Genomic DNA, 27,895 nt, shown 5'->3' with positions numbered 1-27,895 from the left:
ATTAATGAGCCTTAAATGTTTCTTCCATCCACTTTGATAGCACAGTTGTCATAGAGTCACAGAATCATTAAGCTTGGAGAAGACCTTTCAGAACATTGAGTCCAATCATAACCCTACCACCACGACCACTAAGCTGTGTCCTGAAGTGCCACATCTGCAGCTTCTGGAACACCTGCAGGGATGGTGACTCCACCACCTCCTTGAGCAGCCTGTGCCAACCCCTCACCACTCTCAACTGAAGAAGTTTTACCTCATCTCCAGCCTAACCTTCCCCTGGCACACCTTCAGCTCATTTCCTGTCATCCTGTTGCTGTTTACTTGGGAGCACAGACCAACACCAGACTCACTGCAACCTTTCAGGGAGCTGTAGAGAGCAGTGAGGCCTGCCCTCAGCCTCCTCTTCTCCAGAGTGAACACCCACAGCTCCCTTAGCTGCTCCTCATATGATGTCCTCCAAACCCCTCCCCATCCTCCTTGCTCTTCTCTGGACACCTTCCACTCACCTCAATGTCTTTCCCATCCTGTGGTGCCCAGAACTGATCCCAGTGCTCAAGCTGTGGCCTCATCAGTGCCTAATACCAGGGGCACAAAGACAAAAGTGCTGCAAGGTCTTCAGTACCTCACCTGACTTTCCAGAAGGAAATCCAGTCTTGAGTAGATAAAGCTGCAATTGAAATGAAGGAGAGGAAGGAGGCAGATGACAGAGTTGTCATCCAGTTGAGTTGTGTGCAGTTGTGCTGCAAGGAGCATCCTCATCAGTGGAAGAAAACAGCCTTTTCTTCCTGCTGACTAAAGCCATTGGGTACCAGAGCTGCTGTATTGCTGGTGAGTGGGTCTAGGAAAGGTGCTCAGCACAATGAGGTTAATGGGAGGGGAGGAAGGAGAATTTCTCCAGGTTTGATTTAGTGCCACAACAAAGCCAAAACTAAACCAAAGTAAAATCTTACAATGAGAAACCACATGAAACAGACAGTGAAGGGATTGTCACTGCTGCTCAGCTTCCTACTCTGTGGTTGTGGGCAAGAAGCTTTATTGTGCTTGACTGCTCCTGGTGCAGGAGAAGCAGATGGATAGAAAGTGCTGTTGGTAACTCCAAGACATCCTGTAAGGAGTTTTTTTGAGGTTATTTCTCACTCTCTTCACCCCCCACCCCCCCTCCATAACACAGTTGCAAAGTCTTCTGTGGGTTGTAAACTGCACAATGGCCAAGGGTGGCCTTCTTGAGGGCTTTGACTCTTAAAAGGGAGGTTGTAGCCAGGAGGGGGTTGGTCTCTTCTCCCAGGCACCCAGTACCAGAACAAGAGGACACAGTCTCAAGCTGTGCCAAGGAAAGTTTAGGCTGGAGGTGAGGAGAAAGTTCTTCCCAGAGAGAGTTGTTAGGCATTGGAATGTGCTGCCCAGGGAGGTGATGGAGTCACTGTCCCTGGAGGTGTTCAAGAGGGGACTGGACGTGGCACTTGGTGCCATGGTTTAGTAGTCATGAGGTGTTGGGTGACAGGTTGGACTTGATGATCTTTGAGGTCTTTTCCAACCTTATTGATTCTATGATTCTTCCTTCTCCTTTCTCTTCCATCCCCACCCTCTGTCTTGAGAAAAGTTATTCAAAGGCTTTCTTTCATCTCCTTTCAAGGTCTCTGTGGGATTGAGAAGAACCTGCCTTAGGCTGGATCTTAGGAAGAAGTTCTTCAGTCTGAGGGTGGTGAGGCTCTGGCACAGGCTGCCCAGGGAGGCTGTGGCTGCCTTCTCCCTGGGGTGTTCAAGGCCAGGCTGGATGAGGCCTTGAGCAGCTGAGGCCAGTTGAGAGATGTTCCTGCCCATGGTGGGGAGATTGGAGTAGATGAGCTGTGAGGTCCCTTCCAACCTGAGCCAGTCTAGGATTCTGCTGATAATAATTGGTTTTGATGACTTGCAAGTTCTCTGAAAGCACTGCAGAGCTGTTTGCTCAGGTCAGGGGGTTGTCAGCATGGTTTTAAATGAAAGAAATGTGGTTTTTTTCCTCTTTCTAGGAGCCTGTAATTCCTGCTTAATAATCAGAGCTGAGGGAAGTATGGAGGGTTGGGAGGGGTGTGTTAAATTCAGCATTGTAAAGGTGAATGGGACTGAGTGTCAGAGCTGCTACCTTCAGCAACAGCAAATTACTTGTGAAGGAGAAAGACTTCCTGATAGCAGTGATTGATTTGGTACTCACTGCAGAGGGAGTGTTTCCTGGCTGCAAAAAGCTGTGCTGTGTGCGCTTGTCCTGAAGCAGGGAGCATAGGCAGAGTTCCTGGCAGCTCTTTTCTCACTGTCTCTGCCTGCCCTGTTCTGTGCAGTCCACGGGAGAAACGCCCACGACCCCAAAGCACACAAAGGACACCAGGGAGAGCTTCTTCCCAGTGCTGCCAGCTGCACTGCATCCTGCCCCAGTGAGCACAGAGACTGTCACTCCTGACAACCTCCTCAGACTCAACGACCTGCATTCCAAATCCAAGCCAGCCTCCTCCTCTTCATCCTCCTCCTCCTCAGCATCTTCAGCACCTGCATCCCAGGAGTCGCACAGAGACGCTGAGCATCTCCGGAGTCAGAATGCAGAGGCTGCACCCAGCGTCAGTGATCTTGCCCGGGGTAAGTCTCAGGAGGTGGAAGGGTTTCAGCTTCCCTGGTGGGCTTGCCAAGGCCATGTGGTGAGTCAGGGCCTGGGTTCTGGTTCTGGCCCATTGCCTGGTCACTGGGCCCAGTGCAGAAGCCTGCAAGCTGAGCTTTTTTTTTTGGCTGAGTCCTGAGCTGGGCATATCTGCTGACTTTATGTTTTAATTAGTAGGATAGGCTAAAAGGGTGACCACTTGCCTGTGAAATCATGGAATGACAGCCTGAGAACCCAGGGGCATTGAGAACCCAGGGGGATGGGTGATCTTTGTGGTCCCTTCCAACCCAAACCATCCTACACGTCTGTGAATTCTCTTCCTGGAGCCTGAGGGTCTGGAGAGCAGGTTTTGTGAGGAGCAGCTGAGGGAGCTGGGGGTGTTCAATCTGGAGAAGAGGAGGCTGAGGGGAGACCTCATTGCTTCCTGCAACTCCCTGAGAGAAGGTTGGAGCCAGCTGGGGGTTGGTCTCTTCTCCCAAGGAACAAGCAGCAGGACAAGAGAAGATGGCCTCAGGTTGCCCCAGTGGAGTTTTAGGCTGGAGATAGAAGAAACTGCTTCACTGAAAGGCTTGTCAGTATCTGGCCCAGGCTGCCCAGGGAAGGGGTGGAGTCCTCATCCTGGAGGAATCTGAAAGACCTGTAGAGATGATGCTGAGGGACATGGTTTAGCACCAGACTGGGTAGTTTTGGGTTCATGGTTGGACTCAATGTTCTTTATGGTCCCTTCTGGACCAATCCATTCTGTGAAACAGGGAATTTTGGTCTCTAAGCAGCATAAACCCAAACCATTTGTTTTATTTTCCTCAGAGTTGAGCATCTAATTCTTTAAGATACTTTAAAACTGTTAGAAGTGATTGGAATTGAAGTCAAGTGGTGGGCAGCCTACATCTGACTGGCAAGTGCCTGATTAGCATAATGAGATGCATAGCTGTCACTGGTCTCTGTGTGTGTGGAGACACAGAATGCTGCTACAGCTCACAGAGTCAGGGCATCATCACTACTGCTTTGCACATTGGAGAAAAGAGGCATCTGGCAGAACTGGAATGTTGGGAATAGATTATTTATAGCCCCAGTATGGTTATGTGCAAAGTTGGAGCACAGAAAAAGGGCTGAAGCAACTGAGCAAATGTGGTTTGTTCTCTAGCACAAGCACGTGGCTTGCTGAGGGCTGCCTTATGGACCTGGTCCTGCCCAGCTTGTCTGGATTGAGGGAGCAATGAAAGGAGAAGGCTGCCTTTGCCTTCACTGCTCTCCCAACAGCCTGGCTTGGGAGCACCAGTCAAAATCGCTGTGCAATGGCAGCACTGATCCACCTAGAGGCCCAATTCCAGACTTGCCTTGGGTGCCCAGAAGAGGTGGTTGTGCTCATTTGTGGGGCACAGGGTGTGTGAAGGTGGCAGAGTAATTGCCATAGCCTGGGCTTGCTTGCAGCCTTAGCAGGAACAGTGTCTGAGGAAGCGTCTGCTGCCTTTTGTGCTCGCTCCATCTGTTCTCAAGTTTGAGCCCTAACACTGCCCACAAAAGGCCACAGGCAAAGTCCTGAGAGCCCAGATAGTTATGAATGAACCATAGACACTTAATAGGTATTGTGGTGAGGAACAGCTGAGGAGGTGGCTTGAGAAGTGTGCCAGTGTATGAGGGTCAACAGGTCACAGGGCAGGGTCCTGCAACTGGCTCAGGCCAAGCTCAGGCACAAATCCAGGCTGGGTGCAGCCCTGAAGACAAAGCCTCGGGGGTGTTGGTTGCTGAGCAGCTCCCCAAGAGCCAGCAGTGCTTTTCCTGCAGCCCAGCAGGCAGCTGTGTGCTGGGCTGCAGCCAGAGGAGTGTGGGCAGTAGGGCAAGAGAGGGGATTCTGCTCTTTGGCTCTGCTCTGACCTCACCTCCAATCCTGCCTCCAGCTCCCCAGCATGAGAAGGACACAGAGCTGCTGGGGTGAGTCTAGAGGAGGTCATAAAGATGATCTGGAGCTGGCTAAGCAGCTCTGCTGTGAGGACAGGCTGAGGGAGCTGGAGGTGTTCAGCCTGGAGAAGACTCCAGGGGAAACTTAGAGCTGCCTTCCAGGACCTGAAGGATCCTGCAGGAAGGCTGCAGAAAGACTTTTCCTGAGGGGGTCTGGAGACAGGACAAGGGGGAATGTTTTGAAGCTGAGGCAGAGCAAGGCTAGACTGGAGCTGAGGAAGAAGTTCTTCAGTGGTGACACTCTGGAAGAGGCTGCCCAGGGAGGCTGTGGCTGCCTCCTCCCTGGGGCTGTTCAAGGCCAGATTGGATGAGGCCTTGATCCGCTGAGTCTAGTTGAGAGGTGACCCTGCCCATGGCAGGGCATTGCAGTGGATGATCTCTGAGGTCCCTTCCAACCTGAGCCATTCTGGGATTCTAAGATTGATGAGACTTAATGGTGCATCATATTAATTAACAATGAGCAGCTCAGTCCAGTCTGGATGTTCTGTTAAGCTGACATTGTAAAGTTCTGGTATCTGTCTGTCTCTCCTTGGTGGTATTCCTTTTATTCCCATCTGCAGCCAGCCTTGGCTGCACATAAATCCTTGGAATTCAGTAGCAGCAAAGAGCAGGTTAGGGAGAAAGCAGTTTTCCCACTTGGCTAATCTCAGAGTACAGGACAAAACTGCAATTTGCCACCCAGCATCATCAGTTGTGTTGGAATGCTCTCCTCATCCCTTCCCACAAATCCAGGGAGAGACTTAAGAAAGGAAAAGTGAGTGATAAGGAATCAGTGGTTTAGTCAGATGTATAAACCACATTTGTTGGGGTACTTGGGAAGCTGAAGAGAGCTGCATGGTGTCATAAGGTACCTTGGCAGGCTTGTTCAGCAGGGCATCATTCAGATTTGTGCCTAGACAACAGGGGAGATAAACCCCCTGAACCCTGTGTGCAGCTGTTGTACTCTTCTTCAAGAGGGTGATAGAAATGCACAGAGAAACTCACACATTCTGCATTCTCCTCTTTTCCTGCCCCAACCCAGAGCATCTCTGCTGTGCTTTCCTCTCTGCAACCTCCCAGGCTACCCTGCAGTGAGTGCAGTGTTTGTCCTTGCTTCCTAGGCTTTGTTAGGGTTGTAAAGTTACAGCTTGTTCTCTCTTCTTTCATGCTTTGTGTACATGGTGGAGGGAGATGGGAGGGTTAGCTGCCAGAACGCCACCCCTGAGGCTGCCTGAAGACCAAGCAAGCTCTCTCTGCAGAGCTCTCATCTCAGTGCTGACTGCATGTCTTGTAGCTGGCTCCCTGGCTCTCAGACCTGCCTGGCAGCTCCTTTCTCTGGCTGAGAGAGAAACCAATTACTGCTGCTTCTTTTCCTTTTAATTCTCCTACCTCTGCTTCCACCTCCTCTAAAAAGGATTATTTGTGATTCTGTTACACCCCCTTTGTAGCTGCCTTCCTTTAGCTCTGCTGCTATGAGAACTCCTCCCGTTTTGAGAGTTAACTGTTTCCATCTCCTCTTGGCACCTCCTGTGCAGAAAATCCTTTGAGATGAAAGCTGGCTTTGGTTTTGTGTACCTCTGTTAGATCAGCAAGAACAAACAGGACAGGAGCAGCAGCCCAGATGATGGTTCACTGCTAGGGGTTTGCTGCAGTCTGGGCAGGTTTTTAGTCCAAGAAGCTTTCCAGTAGTTCCCTGTCCCTCCTGAACTGGGGACCCCAGTACTGGACACAATACTCCAGGGACAGCCTCACCAGGGTGGAGTGGAGGAGAACCTCCCTCAGCCTATTTCTTCATCCAGGTTGTTGATGGATACATTGAACAGGTCTGGGGCCAGTCCTGATCCCTGGAGAGCACCTCTGGCCTCCACCCAGACCCTGCTCCATTATTCACCACCTTCTGAGCTCTGTCATTCAGCCAGCTCTCAACCCACTTCCCTGTCCACCAGCCCAGCAGTCTGCTCAGGACCCTGACAGAGCAGGCTGCCATGCTCTTAACAGTGCCAGCTTCTGTCCACCAGCTGCTGGAATTGCATTTCAGGGGGCACCAGATTTCTGCCTGCAAAACTACCCTGGCAGTTTTCAGCACAGGCCTTTGTGTGTCAGCTTGGAATTTGGCATTTCAGTCAAGCTCTTTCTACGGCTAAGTGTCTGAGGGCTGGGGGACAAGAGGGAGAGGGGCCAGGCTCTGCTCACCTGCACCCTGGGATACCACAAGGGGCAATGAATGGAAACTCCAGCACAGGAGGTTCCACCTCAACAGGAGGGGGAAATTCTTCACTGTGAGGGTCACAGAGCCCTGGAGCAGGCTGCCCAGAGAGGTTGTGGAGTCTCCTTCTCTGGAGACTTTCCAGCCCTGTCTGGATGTGTTCCTGTGTGACCTGTGCTGGATTCTATGCTCCTGCTCTGGCAGGGGGGTTGGACTTGATGATCTCTGGAGGTCCCTTCCAACCCCTAACATCCTGTGAGACTGTGGTCCTGTGACTTGGTAGTGGGGATTGAGAAATAACCTTCATGGCAGGACGTTTGGAACAAGCTTGAAGATTACTGCATCCTGTAAAGGAGCTATAGTCCAAGGGTCTCACTGCCTGCTGTGGTGGGAATATGGCTGGAGGGCTGCTGTCTCCATTATTTCTGCAGGGCATCACCCTTCTCCAAGCTGTGCTCAGCTGAACCTGTGTGTTCCAGTGCAGCCTTTCCATTGACTTCATAGCTCAGTGTCTGAGGAAACTCTGAGTTCCCTCAGATTCAAGCTTTCCATGGCCTTTGCAACTGCTCTGTGGGGGGAAAAAAAAAGCTGTATTTATTCCCAGCACACTAGAGGGTGAGGCAGATGGAATCCAGCAAATTAATTGTTTTCACATTAGCACTGCTCTCTGGAAATATACTAAGATGTTTACTCCACTGGGTCAGGGAACAGAGGATCAGAGCCATTTCTATCGCCACAAAAACCGGAAGAGCTGCTTTTGTATGGTGAATGAGTGACAGCTCCCTGAACAACTGCTGGTGCTGTGCATGGCCACTCACATAAAAAGCAAACTATTTGTTACTGGGACTAGCAAAATAAATGCTTCCTAGTGCCTGTAGGCACTCTGTGGGCACACAGAGTCCAAGCCTTACTCTTTGGAAGTGGTTGGAAGGCAGGGGAATGCAGATCTGCGTTTTGTCTTGACACAGGGCTGCTGGGGAAGGTGTTTGGCAGAGGGATGAGGGCAGGGCTCTAAAGCACTGCAAGCTGTTTGTTCATTTCTCCATGCATTTGCTTTTGAAATCATGTTCATGTCCTGGGGTTCTAAGCTCAGCTCCTCTGGTTTTCCTGTAATGAAATGATGTTTTTTGCATGCCCTGTAAGTTGCTTGTATCCTGGAGATCTGTGTCCAGCACTGGGGCCCTCAACACAAGAGAGACCTGGACCTGCTGGAGAGGGTCCAGAGGAGGCCACAAAGATATGAGCAGGGAGAACCTCTGCTGTGGGAACAGGCTTGGAGAGTTGGGGCTGTTCAGCCTGGAGAAGAGAAGGCTCCAAGGAGACTTTAGAGCTGCATTGCAACATCTGCAGGGGACCTGCAGGCAGGCTGGGGAGGGGCTGTTCAGAAGGGGCTGTGGGGATAGGCCAAGGGGCAGTGGTTTGGAGCTGGAGCAGGGCAGAGTTAGGTTGGACATCAGGAGGGAGTTCTGGACAGTGAGAGTGGGGAGACACTGGGACAGGCTACCCAGGGAGGTGGTTGAGGCTCCATCCCTGGAGACATCCAAGCTCAGCCTTGCTGTGTCCCTGTGCAGCCTGCTCTAGCTGGAGGTGTCCCTGCTGCCTGCAGGGGCTTGGACAAGATGCTCTTGGAGGCTCCCTTCCAACTCAGTGCAGTCTGTGACTCTGTGCTATAATTCTCTAAACTGCTTCTGTAAGAAACAGGACAACCTTCTTTTTCCAGGTGCTGGTCACATTTTCTGGGCTTGCATTTCAGCTTACCCTGCAGTGGGGTTAGAGCAGGACCCAAGGATGACTTGGAATTCCACAGCAGATGTTTCATAACGCTGTAACGTTAATGTCTCTTACCCTTGACAGCAGGACAAAATCAGATGACTCAGTGTCCAGTGCAGCCTTTGCTGGTTCCAGTTCCACTGCTTTTAAACTTTTCCCACACCTGCAGCTTGCCAACGAAGCGTTTCTGCCGCTGTTGCGTTTCATTTCACATGCAGCAGAGCAGCAGAGTGAGCTGTCTCAGTGCAGAAAGGGGTGCAGGAGCTGTGTTATCTCTGTGTGCAGGGTGTGTGGCTGTGTGTCTCTGCTGTGTTCCTGTCTGAAGGGAGCCTGAGACAGAGAACATTACCCGTGATGAAGTCATGAACCCTGGCGCCCGCTATAGGCATCTGCAAACAGTGGTTACCCTGGCAACAAGTGGAGAGAGGTTGGAGAGGAAAGCTGGAGTAGGTTGTTGCATTGAATTGTTTTCAGCTTGTTTCTTCCACACTAAAGCAGGGAGATGTTGAAAGGTATGATGTCCCTCTTTCTCTGTACTCTTTGTGTGTGTGTGTGTGTTCAGGCAGTGGTTGGGGAAGGGAAGGCTAAAGCACAACTTGTGGTTGAGCTTGGCTGGAGAGGGACTTTGCAGTGTAAATAAGGAGGTGCATGGCAAATCCCGGGTGGGGGTTTCTGTCTGCTTCATTTTTCTGTGCTGTGTTGGCTTGTAAGTGGATGAGAGTGCTGGATGGATCTCCAGAGTACAGTACCTGTCCCATCTTCAGCCTGGAGATAAGTAACTGTTGCATATTGCCTCTTCAGAAACTGATTTGATTTTAAACTGGGTTTGTAGAGCTGATGTTTGAAAACCTGCCAGGGCAGCACAAGTGCTGGGTGCTGCCCAAAGCTTCCTGAACTGAGCTTCAGTTGAGCTGCTCAGCACCTTCAGGATGTGCTGTAGGTATATTTTGGTGCAGAATACTGTGGCTCAGGAGTTAGTGGAGTCTTTGGCTCCCTGGGGAAAGTTTTTATTAGGAAAACTAGGACATTACATTCAGGGCTTTACCAGCATCTTCCACAAGGCAAATCTCAAGGTACTATCTTCAGAAATCTGCTTTAGATAAATAAGAGAAGAGATCCAGTTCTGTGTTTCTTAATTACCCTTCTCTCTTTTTTTTGCCCCTTTTTGTCTATACAAATAGTATCAATTCTGATAGGTGCTCCTGAAACTGCAGATTGTTGTCACTTGCAAGAGCCTGACTTCTTTTGCTTTTCATTCACTGTATTTTTAACTTAGGAATAATGCTGCTCAAGTGAGTATTGGGAAAACAGAGTAAAGAGAGAATTGCAGCCTTGAAAGACTAAAGTGTATGAGGCAGCCAGGGGGTAGGACTGAGTCTCTGTGTGTGTAACACCCCTGACAGGTTTGACTGCCAGACGCTGCCTCTGGATTTCTCCTGCGCCGAAAGACGCAGCCCTGAGAGAGTAGCAACAGCTGTGGGTTCCAGAAGTGCAGTGGTAGAGACACACTCAGTGTGTCAGGCTCCTGCCCTTTCATTTCCCATTCACTTCTAGGTGAACACAACAACCAAAAATAAAAGGGGCATTTTAGCCAAATTAAATTTAATTAGGTCTTAAGAACTTCACCAAAGCCCAGCAGGACAAGGAAGATGGAGATGAGTGTGAGCATGCTGACTGCTTGTGAATGAACAGAGCTAAGTGATCCTTAAGGTCCTTTCCAACCTCAACCACTCACTCTGTGAACCTGGATCTTCTGGCCTGCAGATCCAGCTTCCATGGGCTGGGAGTGCTGTGGCAGAGTGGCAGCAGCTTTCCCTCACAACTGGAGTGTGCAGGGGAGCTTGATTTTCCTCTTCCGTTTAAAACTCTGCTGCAGTGATGATTAAAGGTGCTGATGGGGTCATGTTGCCTGCTGTGGAAGAGGAACCACAGGCTTGAGCAGCCTGGGTGTCCCCACCCATGGCAGGAGGATTGGAACTGGATGATCTTTAAGGTCCCTTGCAACCCAAACCTCTCTATGAGTCTATAAAGTAGTGACAATCTTGTAGCGTCTTCCTAGGAATAGGCTACTCAAGAGAGCTCCTATCAGTGGGGCACAGTTCAGAATAAAACAAAGCCCAGCAAATCAGCTTAGGGAATGCTCTGTTTTGGAAGGAAACTAAGATTATAATCAGCAGAAGAGGTAAGAGTTTTGTCATCAAACAGTGATGCAAATCAGAGCTCTTGTTCTGAACGGGGAGCTATGAAGTCCCTACTGTAATTTTGCAGTTGGGTTGATACAAAAACTGTTCTGAGCAGTGTGGCTGAGGCTGGAGGGTTTGCACTTTAGTTGCCTGTAGCATTGTATCTGCTGAACTAATGACTGTATTCTTGGCTTGTAAGTGGATAAGAAAGACTCTGTTAGTACTTACCCTAGACACTTAAATCTGTGGTTCTGGAGTGTTGGAGTAAGTTAAAAAGGAGTTGCCTTCTTAGCTGTCTCTTAGGGTGATCTTCTGTTTTCATCTTGCCTTTCTTCCAAATGTTGATGTAATGTTGTTCTTCCTGTCTTCTGATCTTGTAGCCATTCCAGTGTGGGAGTCCTCTGGGTTTAGGCTGCAGCTTCTGATCAGATGTTAGGCAGTGATATGGGATCTGTGTGTGTTGGCTTCAGGCCACCTTAGGGCTGATCCTTCTTTGTCCAGTCTCTTGTAGCTTGTCAGCATGTGGTTAAATCACCTGTGTGTTTGCTATAAAGGGCAGGCAGAGAGACAAATGATCCTTCAGCTGTCCTCTGCTTCTGTAACAGGGCAACAGCAGATTAGGAATTTCCTAGCCAAGATTGCTGCAGCTGAGTACTCCCTTGATTTGCTCTGTCAGCTCATGTAGAGACACAACTATTCTTCCCTTGCTTCTAGTGCTGCATTTTGAAGCATCTGTAGAGAAATTTGCAGGAGAGTGCTAAGGATGAGAGCTGCATCCTTCTGCATCAGACCTTTCCATTTTGTGCTTGCTAGTGAGTGGAACATCACAGAACAGAAGCTGCCTGTGATTTGTGCTGTAGTGTGTGACCTTTCCTTCTTGGGAGCTATTAGAGAGTTCTCTATCAAGCAAACTTCTTTATCCTAAGGCTGCTTTTATTGCCTGGCAGCCCCAAGTTTAGATGGTGGGTTCTTTCCCGCTGAAAATGAGTGGCTGAAAGAACTTAGAGCCTGCTTTGGTAAGCCTCTTTTGGATCACATTCTTCAGGAACCCTAGCAAATCTGATCTGTTTTTAAAAAGGAGCATCTTTCAAACTGCAGTGACCTGACTTGTACCAAGCTGCTAAACTGGAATGTTGGCTGCAAGGGGAACCCTGGTAAGCAGGAGAATTACCATGGTAAATTCCAAGTTCTTATCCACACTGCTGAAGCTGGAGAAGTGTTTTCAGCACTGGAGGGGGTGGGAGTATTTTTCCAGTGAAGAAAAGTTGAAATATATATATTCCTTTCCATAGAATCACAGACTTGTCAGGGTTGGAAGAGACCTCAAGGATCATCCAGTTCCAACCCCCCCGCCACAGGCAGGGACACATCACACTAGGTCAGGTTGCTCAGAGCCACATCCAGCCTGGCCTTAAAAACCTCCAGGGATGAGGCTTCCACCACCTCCCTGGGCAACCTGTGCCAGTGTCTCACTACCCTCATGGGGAACAACTTCCTAACATCCAATCTGAATCTACCCATTTCTAGTTTTGCTCCACTCTCCTCAGTCCTATCACTCCCTGACACCCTAAGAAGTCCCTCCCCAGCTTTCTTGTAGCCCCCTTCAGATACTGGAAGGCCACAAGAAGGTCTCCTTTGAGCCTTCTCTTCTGCAGACTGAACAGCCCTGACTCTCTCAGCCTGTCCTCATAGCAGAGGAGCTCCAGCCCTCTGCTCATCCTCATGGCCCTTCTCTGTCAAAATCCAAAACTAACGTAGAACATGGACACAGAAAGAATTTTTAGAGCAGGTTAGCCTGTGCAGCATTCATTGCATCTCCTGGGCTGTGATAGGTGCCTGTGCACACCACTGCAAACAGAAGATGGTGCATGTGAGACAGTCCTTTGGTTTTGAAGGATATCTTCGTTCTTACCAGAGAATAAGAGCACATTTGTGTGTGTGCATGGCCTTGAAAGGCTTACTGCTGTTTCAGGCTGCCCTACCCAGAAAGGGCATCAGTAGCTCTCAGTAGTTCAGTGACCATTACTGCAGTTCTGGACACAACATGCAGCTCAGTGTACAAGAAAATCAGTTTAACTCTGCATTAATTGAAAAGCAGATGCAGCTGGTATGTAATAAAGAGATTGTCAAGGCACGTGGATTCTCACTTCTAAGCATCCCAAGCCCTGAGACAGCAGAAGGTGGGGGTTTCAGACTGATGTGTACATGGCAAGGAGAAGTGGGCATTTAGTAGAGCTTCATATTGGTTTCATAACCTGATCTGGTGGGAGGTGTCCCTGCTCATGGCACAGGGCTTGGAACTAGATGATCCTTGAGGTCCCTTCCAACCCTGACAGTTCTGTGGTTCTATGATTCTAAAAGCCAGGCTTGGCCCTGTTAGTGGATGGCCACAGTGACTGCTCTTACTGAGCAGCAGGCTGCATTTCACTGTGGCAGGTACCTGTGGCTGCAGGTCAGAGGGGCACCCATCAGTCACCGCAGGCTCAGGGTGATGGGTTTTGCTCTGCACCCCTGGCAGGGGGTTTAGCTCTCACACCTCCAAAGGAGAATGGTCACTTACTTGAGGTTTTCTTGCAGATGTGCAGATATCAGCATTTCTTTTGCTTTTTAATGACATTTTTGTTCAAGAGTTAGGAGTGCTGGTGCTAAATGTGGAAGGTTGGCATTGCCAGCTTGGCTTGGCAGTGTTCCATTCCACTCGGTTATCTGCTGGGTTAGAAACAGAGCAACGTTTAAAACCAGAACTGCTGCCAGTTGATTAGGCAGCAGGGGGATTGAGGCTTAGGAAGGAGATCAGGATGTCTCTTAATCTGTGAATTATATCTCATTACTAAAGAGGAAGAAGAGCTCGAAGTGCCTTTGGAGGGGCTCGGATTTCAGCATCAGGAGTCGCGGCTTTGCCAGCAGATGAAGATGGCCACTGTGGCACCATCCCCAGAGCCTGAGTGCTGGCAGGTGGAGGCAGTGAGCAGCACAAACTCGGGACATGTCTGTACGCAAGGTAGGAGCTTCCTGTGCTTCAGAGAACTCTGAAAATGGGTGGGGAGCTACAGACAACACTCTGTGCTGGGTGAGGAACTGGCTGGAGGGCCAGTGGAGTGATGGTGAATGGTGCCACATCCAGCTGGCAGCCAGGCACCAGTGGCATCCCCCAGGGATCAGTGCCGGGCCCCATCCTCTTTAACATCCTCATTGATGATCTGGATGAGGGGATTGAGACAGTCATCAGCAAATTTGCAGATGACACCAAGTTGGGAGCAGATGTTGGTCAGTTAGAGGGCAGAAGGGCTCTGCAGAGGGACCTCGACCGACTGGACAGATGGGCAGAGGCCAATGGGATGGCATTTAACAAGGCCAAGTGCCAGGGGCTGCACTTTGGCAATGGCAACCCCATGCAGAGCTACAGGCTGGGGTCAGAGTGGCCGAGAGCTGCCAAACAGAGAGGGACCTGGGGGTGATGATTGACACCCACCTAAACATGAGCCAGCAGTGTGCCCAGGTAGCCAAGAGGGCCAATGGCATCCTGGCCTGTATTAGGAATAGTGTGGCCAGCAGGAGCAGGGAAGTCATTGTGCCCCTGTCCTCTGCATTGGTTAGGCCACACCTTGAGTCCTGTGTCCAGTTCTGGGCCCCTCAGTTTAAGAAGGACATCAAGACACTTGAAGGTGTCCAGAGAAGGGCAACAAGGCTGGGGAGAGGCCTTGAGCACAGCCCTGTGAGGAGAGGCTGAGGGAGCTGGGATTGTTTAGCCTGGAGAAGAGGAGGCTCAGGGGTGACCTCATTGCTCTTTACAACTCTCTGAAAGGTGGTTGTAGCCAGGAAGAGGTTGGTCTTTTCTCCCAGGCACCCAGCACCAGAACAAGAGGACACAGTCTCAAGCTGCACCAGGGGAAGTTTAGGCTGGAGGCGAGGAGAAAGTTCTTCCCAGAGAGAGTCGTTCATCATTGGGATGTGCTGCCCAGGGAGGTGGTGGAGTCACCGTCCCTGGAGGTGTTCAAGAGAGGATTGGATGTGGCACTTGGTGCTGTGGTCTAGTCATGAGATCTGTGGTTACAGGTTGGACTCGATCTTTGAGGTCTCTTCCAACCTTAGTGATACTGTGATACTGAGATGGGTTTGCAGGCATTGACTGATTTGATAGTGGTGGTCCATGGACCTCAGTTTCTCTGCCTGCCTTGCAGTCGAGTCTTGCAGAGCTTAGAGGCATTCCTGGCAATGTCCCAGCTTCCTGAGAAGGTGCCTTGGTAGTCCTTTGTGCTTATTCTTTTTGATGCAGGATTCACATGCCAAATGCCACAGCAGCAATGTCAAATCAAAGAAACTCCCAGTAGCAGGACATCAGGCTGTGGAGCTGGTGTATCCTTTAGAGTAGGATTTGCCTTTTAATTGAAATCTTAGGGCAATATGACACCACTCTGGATTACCCTGTTGGAATAACCAGCAGAAGGAAATGATTTTTGCACAAAAGCTGACTCACTCCAGAAAAAATAGCTTTAAAGCAGTTAATGCTTTCTCTCTCCTCTGCCCCCTTCCCAAAAGGAGGGGTAGGTGTTGCTGTTTTAATCTTGGTATTTCAGGTGGGCATAACCTAGATACTCATCTTTGGGGTGGCTCACTTTCCCCTCTCTGTGAGAGACAGGGTCTTCCATGTCTGTTTCTGGTAGTCCGCTCTGAAGTGCCATGCTGCCTGTGGCACTGGGTCACTGACCTCGATGAAAGGCTCTGCCTCATCTGCTGTGGCAGTTCTTACATTCTGGGGTGCAGCTGAGAACACACAATTCAATTTTACTGCTCTGAGCAGTTAGTTCTAGTGCTGGCTGTTGCTCAGGGTAGCATCAGGGAGCTGGCATTTTCTTTGGCTGTGCTGCAGTGGCCAGGTCGGTCCCAGAAACCTGCAAAGGATGCATTTGACAAGATGGCATCTGAAAAACAAATGCAGAATACCTGTCCTTGGTATCAGGCTGAGCCAGATTTGGGTGTTGTCACCCATGTAACTTTAGAAAAGATTCTTTTTGACTCCACAGGAAGCACAGTTACTAGTGAGAAATCCAGAAACCTCCTTCGACAGTGTTTAACAGGAAAGCTTTTGGATTCTGCTGCTTCTTGCTGCATGTGTAATACTTTGTGCTGTGGTAGTGCCTAGGGAAGGGCTGGATCCCTCTTGTCTGAGCAAGTTTGCACTGTAAAGACCACAAGCTGAGACACTTGGGAAGCATGGAAGTGATGCTAAGCAGTGTGGGAGACTGGCATGAAGGCACTAAGGAGGGGTTTATGGCAGGGTTTGAGGGAGTATGGAGGAAATTTGGATGGATGTTGCCATACATTTTCCTTCGATTGCTGAGGAGTTGCCGTCTCGGTAATTAAAGAGGCACTGCTACAGTGGAGGGAGATCAGACTCAAGTGAAGCTAAGTAGCTTTGCCTCTTCCATTCCAGAGTGGAGAGGCAGAGTGCAGAGGTGAGCTGATTGCATCTGAAAGGAGGGGGAATTGGTGCTTGTAGGAGTGGGTGGGTCAGAGCTATGCTGCCACTTCCCATGCTTGGTCAGACTGAGCTAGTGCTGCTCAGGAAGATTTCATTTTCTAACTCTTCCTGCTTTCCAGCTCCTAGAGAATCCTGAGGCACTTTCTTCTTCTTTTTGAGCCTTAATTAAAGGAAGCTTGAAGAAAGGCCTCTTGAGCCAGCCCTGTGTCTAACAAAGAATTATCCCCTCTTGTTTGACATCTGAAATCCTGAGTATCTTCCTAACATGGTGGTTTCTTTTTTCTTACTATTTTCTGTTTAGTCTCCAGTTCCAAGCCTGAACCCAGCTCCAGTTTACAGACTTTGGGAAGTCAGCAGAACAAGACAGATGGCACCCGAGTAAAAACTCGCATTCTGCCCAACATGCCAAAGCTTTTCATACCTTCATCTGTCACCAAATTTCCACCTGAGATCACTGTCACTCCACCCACTCCCACCCTTCTTTCTCCAAAGGGCAGCATTTCAGAAGAGACCAAGCAAAAATTAAAGGTAATAAAAGGGAAACAGTAATTTTTTTTAGATTATTGGGGTGTTTTTCATCTTAATCCTCCCCTCAATAAAATACATGAGAGGAGCAACAGTTCCCTGCCCCCCAGTTCCTAGCCAGATAGGGTGTAAGTAGTGGAAGAAGATCCTGGCTGCAGGAGCCATGGGTGAAATCACAGCTACCCCTGCTCCTTACCTGAGGAAATTAGAGTCACAAGAATGGGTGAGGGAGCTGAGTGCAGCCACTGCCATCCTTAGGTCAGTGGAAGCTAGCAGAATATTAACTGTGGGGAAGCCTACTGGTCAGTGTTCTGTTGGCTCACGTGAGGATGCCATACCTTCCATGGCAGTCGGAGAGCTGCTTAGTGTGAAGGGCTAGCAAGCAGTTGGCTTTTCCCCCTGTGCCCATGGCTTTGTGCTGCCTATTGAGCAACATATTCTCTCTCTCTCTTTTTGGGGTCAGTCTGCAATTTTATCTGCTCAGTCTGCAGCGAATGTAAAGAAGGAGAGCCTTTGTCAGCCAGCTTTGGAAATCTTAGAGACCTCAAGCCAGGAGTCCTCTCTGGAAAGTGATACTGATGAAGATGATGACTACATGGACATATGAATGAATTTCTGGCCATCATCAACACCAACCATGCAAACCATTCTTCTCCTTGCCAGCATCTCTGGCAGTTGAAACATCCTCGCTGGCATTGCTCTCCATTTAATTGGCATCGTTGTGTTCTTCACTCCTCATTACCTTTGTTACCACCACTACCCGCTTGTATTGCCTTCAGAACCTTTGCCATTCTCCCCACCATGGTGCTTGACAGAAAGAATGATTGTTTACCAGGCACTTAACTCATCTGGACCACGCCATCACCTCGAACTTCAGCAAACACAAGGATGTTTTGAGCTCTCTACTGTTCCTGCTTCTTCGGCCAGAGCCCTGGGAGTCACTCCAGCTCTTTTCTATAGCACCTTCCTCCTTTTCAGTTGTCTTTTTTTGCATTTTTCCCTGCTGGTGAAGCTTTCCTCCCAGTAGTTCAGCAGCCTGATGTCTGCCTATCTGTGCCACAATCAGTCCAGCAGCTCCCTTGAAACTGAATGGAGTAGGAAAAATTTGCTTAGCTGGGTGAGGCTTGAATGACATCGAGAAAGTCTTTGGCTCTGTTGCGAGCTGAGAGCCTGTCAGCTCCTTGGCACTGCTGGGGTGCTTCACTGGAACACGACTGGGTGACAGTAGGCTGAGAAAGAGCTTTTGCAGGCAGACAGAGAGCCTGGCCTGCTGCTCAGGCTCTTTTCACGCCCACGGTTGAGGGACAAGCAGAAATCATCTACCTGAACGTTGGCTTAAAGAACTGATCTCTCCAGAATTGTCTTACAGTCCTTTCTCTTCTAATGCCTTGGACAAGCATTTTGAGGTTGGGGGAGGGGCAGGAGGGGAGGGGTGGGGAGGGCTAGATGCTATTTTTATGGTGGTATTGCAAAACCATTTCAGTAATGTCTGTTTTTTTACAGAACGAGACGAAAAGGTCTTTTTTAACCTCTCTGCAGAGGAACTGCTCACAGTTATTTATATGAGGAAAATAATGGTAATAAAGATCCTTTTGGGGTTTGGGGGTTTTTTTTTGTTGTTGTTGGTTTTCCTTTTTTTTTTGTTGTTGTTTTCCTACTGAATGTTAACTTTGTAAAATAATGAATGCAAACCATGCAAAAAAAAAAACCACCCCACCCCAAGGAGTCACAGACTTCTCTATAAACACCCATGCACCCACACACACACACACACATATATATATGTGTCTGTACATACATATATATATGGATGGATATGGAAACAAAGTGCATCCAGCTTGCAGTGGTGGATTTCTTTGTGGGGTTTTTTTTTTTTGGGGGGGGGGGAGGAGGGAGGGGGGGTCTGGTTTTCTGTACAAATGCAGAGCTTTGTATAAACTTTGGGTGGGGATTGTTTGGGGGGTTTTTTTTCTAATAAAGTTGAAATGGACTCTTGTCTCTGTGCATCGTGAGAGGCTGAGGTTCCACACGTAGTCCTTTCGTTGCCTGGAGAGCAGCAGTGGGGAGGAGGCAGGAGAAGGAAGCCTCTTCCTTTCCTGAAGCCTCCACAGAACTCTTTGGATGAGTTTGGTCTGGTGGGAGCCAGAACCTGTATCAGCCAGTGTTGCTGTCGTGGCCTGCAGTGGGTGCACTTCCTCACTGCCATGTCACCTTGCCTTGCTTTCCTTTTAGTCCTCACCCATGAGCTCTCTGTTACCTCTTCTGTCCCCAGGCGGACCTGGCCGTCGAGCACTCAGCGCTCTGCTGGACTCTCTCAAGCAGTTCCCTGAGGTCCTTCCTGAACTAACTTTTAAGATCACATTTAAACTTCTAGTATGTGTTCCATGCATGAAGACAGATGTTGACTTGCTGGAAGGTGTCCAGAGAAGGGCAACAAAGCTGGGGAAGGGTTTGGAGCACAGCCCTGTGAGGAGAGGTTGAGGGAGCTGGGGTTGCTTAGCCTGGAGAAGAGGAGGCTCAGGGCAGACCTTCTTGCTGTCTACAACTACCTGAAGGGAGGCTGTAGCCAGGAGGGGGTTGGTCTCTTCTCCCAGGCAACCAGAACAAGAGGACACAGTCTCAAACTGCACCAAGGGAATCTTAGGCTGGAGGTATGGAGAAAGTTCTTCCCAGAAAGAGAGATTGGCCATTGAAATGTGCTGCCCAGGGAGGTGGTGGAGTCACCATCACTGGAAGTATTTAGGAAGAGACTGGCTGAGGCACTTGGTGCCGTGGTTTAGTTGATTAGATGGTGCTGGTTGATAGGTTGGACTCAATGATCTCAAAGGTCTTTTCCAATCTGTTTTATTATCCTTAAAGATTCATTTTTTGGGGGAGGGGGGGAGGTTGAGTGGGTTTTTTGGTTGTGGTTTGGTTTTGCCTCTCTCTTTCACCAGAGCTTGCTTTTTGATTTCTAGCCCTGCTTTCTGAGAAGGATTTAATTTCTTTGCTGGCTAAGGAAAGCTGAAAGAGTCTGTTCTTGTCAGCAAAGAGAGCTGAACTTAGTTGGTGTAATGATAGGCTGAGAGGGAATGAATTGAGGCCTGAGGAGAGCAGGTTGAGACTGGAGATGAGGAAGAAATTCTTTCCAGTGAGGGTGGGGAGACACTGGAACAGGTTGCCCAGGGAGGTTGTGGATGCCCCTCCCTGGAGGTGTTCAGGGCCAGGTTAGATGAGGCCTTGAGCAACCTGGGCTGGTGAGAGGTGTCCTTGCCCATGGCAGGAGGATGGGACCTGGAGGAGCTTTAAGGTTCCTTCCAACCCAAAGCACTCTGTGAAATCTGCTCCAAACTCATTTTCATCTCCAAACTACAGAGCTGCTCAACTTGCTTTCCCTATGATCTTTTGTTCTCACTATGCTCTTGGGTAGCTCCAAGGAATTTTTCTCCATCTCCAGGAATTACTGATACTGACCTGCACAGGCCCCCCTCCTTCATGTTCTGCCCTTCTGCTAATGGCTCAGTGGTGTCATGCTGAGCTGTAAGCCACCTTCCACAAGGGGTATTACTGCTGATGGCCTCTGAAGGAATCATTCTTCTTCTTTGTGTGAAATCCTCTCTCTGTGAGTACAATTGCTGTATTTCTGCAGTTCAAGGAGCCATATTCTGAAGATGCCCAGATCACAGTCTCACAGGATGTTAGGGGTTGGAAGGGACCTCCAGAGATCATCAAGTCCAACCCTCTGCCAGAGCAGGACCATAGAACCCAGCACAGGTCGCACAGGAACACATCCAGATGGGGCTGCAAGGTCTCCAGAGAAGGAGACTCCACAACCTCTCTGGGCAGCCTGCTCCAGTGCTCTGTGACCCTCACAGTGAAGAAGTTCCTCCTCCTGTTGAGGTGGAAGCTCCTGTGCTGGAGTGTCTATCCATTGCCCCTTGTCCTATCCCAGGGTGCAGGAGAGCAGAGCCTGGCCCCTCCCTCTTGACCCCCAGCCCTCAGGTATTGATAAACATTGATTAAATCCCCTCTCAGCCTTCTCCTCTCCAGACTAACCACCCCCAGGGCTCTCAGACTCTCCTCACCAGGCAGTGCTCAGTCCCCTCATCATCCTTGTAGCCCTCCCTTGGACTCTCTCCAGCAGATCCCTGTCCCTCTTGAGCTGGGGAGCCCAGAACTGGATGCAATATTGCAGGTGAGGTCTCAGCAGGGCAGAGTAGAGGGGGAGAAGAACCTCCCTGGATCCATTGACTTCCATGTGAAGCAGCACCCCTGCAGGTGCCTGGAGCCAGAACTTCAGATCCTCACCAACAGAACTGCCATATCCCATAGAATCTTCTGAAGCCAGCAACAGAATTCTGTGGAATGTTCCAGGCCCCCCTCACACACACACACAAAAAGGCTTTCTGGTGAACTTGCAGCTAGGTTTAGATGTACTTGAAACAATTTCTTTGATTTCTATCTAACCCTGGCTGGAAAAGCTTTAAATCCAACTAGAGGCAAGGTGCAAGTTGCACAGCAGATACAAACACAGCATCAGCCTGCAAGGTTTGCTTGCCAAAGCTCTGTTCCCAGGTGTCTGAGGTGTCAGACTAATGAAAGGCTGCTCCTGCAGTCTATTGCTTTTGCCTTTGTTTGCTTTGGGTCCTCCCCCCTGAAGCCAGAGGGACAAGAATGTCAGGTGCCTAAAGTAAACTCAGGCAAGGTCCGTGACCAAGTGGCTTTATTGCTAGGGCTGGGTTTTGTTGTTCGCTTGTTTGTGTTTTCTTTGACAGTCACTGATCACAAAGCAAAGCCTTTTGGCTACTGGAAAGCCAAACTGCTAAGGCTCCCAGGCCAACAGCAAAAGCATTCTCGTTCCAAAGCAAACACAAGAAAGTATTTTCGAATGGGCTGTTGGGAGTGGCTGTTGAAGAGGCTTTCTGTCCTGGTGCTGAGCTTTGTTAAGCTCAGCATGGTAAGCTGCCTTCCACTGCTCACCGGTTCAGTGCTGGCATTTGGCTGTGTTTGACGTAGCTGCATCTCCTGACACAAGGATTCTGTCATCTGTGTGTGGTTAAGACCACTGAGAATTTCTGAGGCAAGGACCTAATGTTTGACTAAGAATTACTTTTGCTGAGCAAAGCTGGGGTTAGCTCCTGCTGCTCACTGACTTAGGTTGTTCTTCAAAAGCTGATCGTGGTTTGTTCCACAACCCAAACAGCAGATCAAGGGAGATGATGAGTTCTCTTCCCTCAGTTTCATCATCTACCAGGGTTTGCCAGTTGGTGGTGTCTGTTGGTTGGGTTTTCTTTAATTAGGAAGACATTTCCTCATGGGTAATGAAATTAATGTCTACTGCAGCCAAAATAAACACCATATGGTCAGGGAGAGAGGGGGCAGGAAAAGATGAGGAAGGCATGGCAGCCAAAGCTGATGAGGAAGCAAAATGGGATGAAAACAGAGGGACCTGGTGAGGACAAACCAAGTCCTGCCATCCAGGGTGGTGGTAAATCCAGTCCTAGCAGTGGTGGTGGCATTTCATTGAAGGGAGAAAAGGGTAGGGTGTGCAGCTTGTGTGTAGAGTGTCACAGGGCACAGCTTCCTTCTGGTCCTGCAGGCTCCTAATGTGGTTCTTAAGGAAAGAGAAGGCAGGGTAATGGAGATGCTCAGGAGGAAAAGCCAGCTGCATTCTGTGACCTTAGTCAGGTACAGCTGGGAAGAAGGAGCTTTGCTCTTGCAGCTGAGGACAATGGGAAGAACTTCACTGCAGGCTGTTGCCATTTCTCCTGGCTGATGACTGAGAAGCCACTGAGCTCTGAAGCCTGTGTCAGGCTTTTGGCAGTGACCTTTGAGTACTGTACCACGGGCTGTGTGAGCCCAAGTTCCACCTTTGTTAGAACTTCCCTGAGCTGTTGTTGCAGGGCACAGGGCAAGGGGCAGCAGACAGCATCTGGGATTTGCTGGCTGTTGGAGGGAGAACTTCTTCGCTTGAATGGCTCTTTCACACCAACAGGTAGAGACTCCAGGCAGATGTCACCAGAGATTTCACAACCCCTTTGTCCTTGGACAGGGGTTTTTCTTCCTGCTGCTGTTTAGCTAATGCACGTGTGAGGATGGCACCCCAGCAGCAAGTGCTTGCTTGCCACCTCCAGAACCCCAGCTCCACAGTCTTCAAAGCTCTCCCAGAGCTCTGTGCAGCTCTGTCTTGTGCCTATGGATTTCCCTCTCTGCAGCTGACCCTGAAAAAACAGTTGGGGCCTGAGAGACTCTCTATGGAAGATGCAGGTTTATTGATCTCACCCTCTCAAGCCATCTACACCAAGCCCAGGAGCTGTCTGGAGGAGCTTAGCACTTGCAGAGGCTCTGGTGCAGGCTCAGAGTGCAGCCTTCCACTGCAACAGCACAGAAGCTGTGGGTGGTATGGGGGTTGTCATCATAACAGCTCAAAAGATTTCTGTGCTATGGGTGGATTTATCCCTAAAATAATGTTGTGGATGAGTAAGAGCAAAGCCTGTGGCAGGTCTGGCTCGAGGGCAGTCTCAAGGCTGTGAGGTCATCTCTGGATAGCCACGGACCCAAAAGTTCATCTCCTGCCATTTGGGATCTGCACAGCTCTGGTAGCACTAGAGGGGGCCCTAGGACAGAGAAGAAAGGGGGGAAAAAAACCAACCCAGACCCCAGCCCAAAGCCTACCCTGAGTGGCTGTGGTCTTACCTTCTGAAAGGCTAAATTACACTGCTGGCTTTAACCTCTCTTACTTGTAAGGGCCTTCTGCTGCCCTACCATATGTCCAATTCATAACAGTCTGGCTCAAAGCAGAGGGAATGAGAAGCATCAAAGTTAACAGGATTCTGCCCCACATTTCTGGTCACAGTAACAAACAAAAGCCAAAAACAGCTGATTTTGTTACCATGAATATTGCAGCTTAGCAGGAAAACAGATCCACTGGAGACTTGGGGGCAGGGGGGTAATTCCCCTGTAAAAAGCCTGCTGGGGATTTTCCATTTTCTTGGAAGGGACCTCCAGAGATCATCAAGTCCAACCCTCTGCCAGAGCAGGGCCATAGAACCCAGCACAGGTCACACAGGAATGCATCCACACAGGGCTGGAAAGTCTCCAGAGAAGGAGACTCCACAACCTCTCTGGGCAGCCTGTTTCAGTGCTCTGTGACCCTCACAGTGAAGAAGTTCCTCCTCCTGTTGAGGTGGAACCTCCTGTGCTGGAGTTTCTATCCATTGCCCCTTGTCCCATCCCAGGGTGCAGGTGAGCAGAGCCTGGCCCCTCCCTCTTGACCCCCAGCCCTCAGATATTGATAGACATTGATTAAATCCCTTCTCAGCCACCTTCTCTCCAGACTAACCACCCCCAGGTCTCTCAGCCTCTCCTCACCAGCTCAGTCCCTTCAGCATCCTCATAGCCTTCCCTTGGACTCTCTGCAGCAGATCCCTGTCCCTCTTGAACTGGATGCAATATTGCAGGTGAGGTCTCGGCAGGGCAGAGTAGAGGGGGAGGAGAACCTCCCTGGATCTGCTGGCTACACTCTCTGAATGACCCCCCAGGATCCCATTGGCCTTCTTGGCCACCAGGGCACATTGCTGTCCCATGCAGAACTTGTCCATCAGCACTCCCAGGTCCTTCTCCACAGGGCTGCTCTCCAGCAGATCACCTCCCAGTCTGTACTGCTGCAGTTTATTCTTCCTTCCCAGGCACAGGACACTGCACTTACCCTGCTGAACCCCAGTAGGTTCCTCTCTGCCCAGTTCTCAGTCTGTCCAAGTCCCTCTGTATGGCCACACAGCCTTCAGGTGTCTCAGCCAAGCTCCCAGGTTGGTATCTTCATGGGGGACAGAAAGGTAGCTTCTGACAGTCAGACTCCTGTGAAAGGACTCCTGTGAAAGGATGCTTCCAGCTTCCTCAGTGTGAATCCTGATGTTCATGGCAGTGGCTTGGGGCTTGTGCCTGTGTCCCTGAGCCCACGAGCATCTGCTGGGTCAGTGAAGTGTTTTGAGATGGTTTCATTAAAGTCAAATTCTGACTTTACAGGAGTCTGTATGAAGATGGAGGGAAGAAATACACAGCTTTTGAGCCTGGAGAAGAGCTTGTGTAACAGTTTGTGTTATCTAAAGGATGCAGGAGGTGAGATCAAGTGCTGCAGTCAGCCTGTAGCAATGCACATGGAATGGGGTAATGAGATGGAGCTCAGGCCATGGACTGACCGCAGAATCAGCTAAACAAAGCCACTTCTAGTGAGGAGAGAAGGGAAATCACCCTCCTGCCTGCCTGCATTTAGGACCTCTCTGTGCTGTGAAATGGTTGTGCCTGTAGCTGGGCACAGAAGCACTCCATCAGTTCTGTAATCCCAGTGGGAGGAACACTTTGTGGTGTCTCTGGAAGTGCTGGAGGAAGCTGCCTATCCAAGCAGGATTCAGCAGGTGTGGGAGAAAGGAGGTTTTACTCTCAGGTGAGACATGGATCTCTCTCTCTCACTATTTGTTTCTCAGCCTAAATTTTCTTCCCTCTTCTCTTTCAGAGACCCTACCAAAACCAACCCACCAATGAATTCCAGTATAAATAGAATATAAACCAAAGTTCCTGTGTGGTATAGGCTTAGGAGAACCACAGGGGATGGTATTCATCTAACCTGAGCTAGAATGAAATTATTCTAACTAACTTGGAGCAGGCCAAAGGCATTTTGGACACAGTGAATGCTTCATAGTTATGTCCAACTGTTAGCTTAAGAACCTGCCTCCATCTTCCCTTCCTTGCTTCTCTGAGGTGTGACAGGTAGGGAGGGCTCCTCACAAGAAATGATGTGCAGCTGAATTCTATATGCAGGTGTGTATGGCATAAGCTGGTCCCTGATCTGGCACTGAACACTTAGTGTGCCCTGGTCACTATCAAAGGCTGCTGGAGGAGCACAAAAGCTTCTGGCTTGGGAAGTGTTCCTCGATTCCTTGTGAGTCACAGCAGAGATCTAATTTCCTAGCAGGCAGTGTGAGCTTGCAGCACAGGAGGCCAATCACATCCTGGGCTGCATCCAAAGCAGCACTGCCAGCGGATCCAGAGAGGTGATTCTGCCACTCTGCTCTGCTGAGACCTCACCTGGCGTACTGTGTGCAGGTCTGGAGCCCTCAGTATAGGAAAGACATGGACCTGATGGAGAGGGTCTAGAGGAAGGACACAAAAATGATCAGGGGGTTGGAGCACCTCTGCTACAAGGACAGGCTGAGGGAGCTGGAGGTGTTCAGCCTGGAGAAGAGGAGGCTCCAGGGAGACATAGTAGTAGCCTGCCAGTACCTGAAGCAACTACAAGAAGGATGGAGAGAGACTGTTTGCAAAGGCCTGCAGGGACAGGACCAGGGGCAATGGCTTCAGACTAGACCAGAGCAGATTCAGATTGGATGTTAGGAACAAGTTCTTCACTATGAATAGAATAGAATGAACCAGGTTGGAAGAGACCTTTGAGATCATCGAGTCCAACCTATCACCCAACACCATCTAATCAACTAAACCATGGCACCAAGTGCCTCACACAGTCTCTTCCTAAACACCTCCAGTGATGGTGACTCCACCACCTCCCTGGGCAGCACATTCCAATGGCAAATAACTCTTTCTAGGAAGAACTTCTTCCTAACATCCAGCCTGAACCTCCCCTGGCACAGCTTGAGACTGAGTCCTGAGAGTGGTGGAACACTGAAACAGGTTGCCCAGGGAGGTGGTTGAGGCCTCGTTGGTGAGGCTCAATGAGACCCTGGGCAGCCTGATGTAGCTGGGGATGTCCCTGCTGACTGCAGGGGGGGTCAGACTGCATGACCTTTGGGGGTCCCTTCCATTCTGTGAGTCTATGAAGAGTCACATTTCCTCTTCTAACTGCACAGGTGTATATAAAATGTAACTCCTCCAACAGGACTGCAATGACTCTTCTCCCCTTGAGAGGTGGCACTGGTTGTACTCTCAGAGAAGGACTGAACTTGTTGGCTGAGCTGACACATGAAGCCACCATGCTGTAGGAATGCCAGAAAGCTGCAGTTTGAAGATGGGCATTGGTCACTCAGGAATGTCTAGACTGGTTATTAGATTTCCATTAAGTTAGAGTGGGCTGGGGGCAAGGGGGTGTGTGTGGAAATGAAGATTTAGCATTTCATGGTGGAAGTTACTGAGCTTAGAACATCAATTTGCAGTGCTGTGCCCTCAAGTAATCAGTGCAAGTTCAAACAATTAGCAGTGCTGCTGTGGCTTTCCCAACAGACTGCACTGCTGGAAATGCTTCCTCTGCTTAGTGAGTAAATGAACTTTGCTGGAGGCCAGACAAGGAGGCATCTTGCCTTGAGCCTCTGGCCATGTGTCCTGCAGCTGCTGTGGGGGCAAACACAAGTCCTCTGACAACTGCACACAGCTCAGCTGAGTGCTCTGGAGAGCAGCAGCCCAGCCAGGGAGTTCACTGCTGGATAACTCATAACACAATTAAAATGTGTGTGAGAGAGCAGCCAGTGCTCAGGTGCACTCACTCCTGCTGCATTTGCCTTGGTAGTAAGATGAACTTCTTGCAGCTTCAGTGCAGCTCAGGCACATTGACACTGCCATGGTGCAGTGCCCAGCCTGGGCCAGTGGTCACAGTGCAGCAATGGCAGCTCAGGCACAGACAATGCTCAGTGTAGCAACTGTTGTGTTTTCTGGTGCGGTGGAAGACAAATGAAAAAGGAGCTGAAAAGAACAGGAAAATAGGGAAATGTTGGTTTCAAGGGCACAGAGTCTGCTGGGGAAGAAGGAGAGAGGAAGAGGAGGAGGAGGAGAGTGTTTCTTCTGAAGTATGTACCTGGTCCAAGAAGGGATCAGAGCTCACAGGACGTTAGGGGTTGGAAGGGATCTCCAGAGATCCTCAAGTCCAACTCCCTGCCAGAGCAGGGCCATAGAATCCAGCACAGGTCACACAGGAACACAGCCACACAGGGCTGGAAAGTCTCCAGAGAAGGAGACTCCACAACCTCTCTGGGCAGCCTGTTCCAGGGCTCTGCAACCCTCACAGTGAAGAAATTCCTCCTCCTGTTGAGGTGGAACCTCCTGTGCTGGAGTTTCCATTCATTACCCCTTGTGCTATCACAGGGTGCAGGTGAGCAGAGCCTGGCCCCTCCCTCTTGACCCCCAGCCCTCAGATATTGATAAACATTGATTAAATCCCCTCTCCAGAATAACCACCCCCAGGGCTC

General features: G+C 49.8%; 1 protein-coding gene across 1 annotated transcript in view; it reads left to right on the top strand.

The window, feature by feature from the left end:
- CABIN1 (calcineurin binding protein 1) overlaps window positions 1–18,141 on the top strand; it is a 121,750-nt gene extending 103,609 nt beyond the window's left edge. The window contains exons 33-36 of the mRNA XM_009911029.2: window positions 2,313–2,604; window positions 13,557–13,721; window positions 16,504–16,730; window positions 17,191–18,141. Coding sequence (XP_009909331.2) covers window positions 2,313–2,604; window positions 13,557–13,721; window positions 16,504–16,730; window positions 17,191–17,334 — 828 coding nt within the window. The 3' untranslated portion in view covers window positions 17,335–18,141. The remainder of the gene's footprint in view (window positions 1–2,312; window positions 2,605–13,556; window positions 13,722–16,503; window positions 16,731–17,190) is intronic.
- Window positions 18,142–27,895: the final 9,754 nt, after the last annotated feature.

This window comes from Dryobates pubescens, chromosome 25 (genome assembly GCF_014839835.1).
Source record: "Dryobates pubescens isolate bDryPub1 chromosome 25, bDryPub1.pri, whole genome shotgun sequence".
NCBI lineage: Eukaryota > Metazoa > Chordata > Aves > Piciformes > Picidae > Dryobates > Dryobates pubescens.
This window is presented reverse-complemented; position numbering and strand designations above follow the sequence as displayed.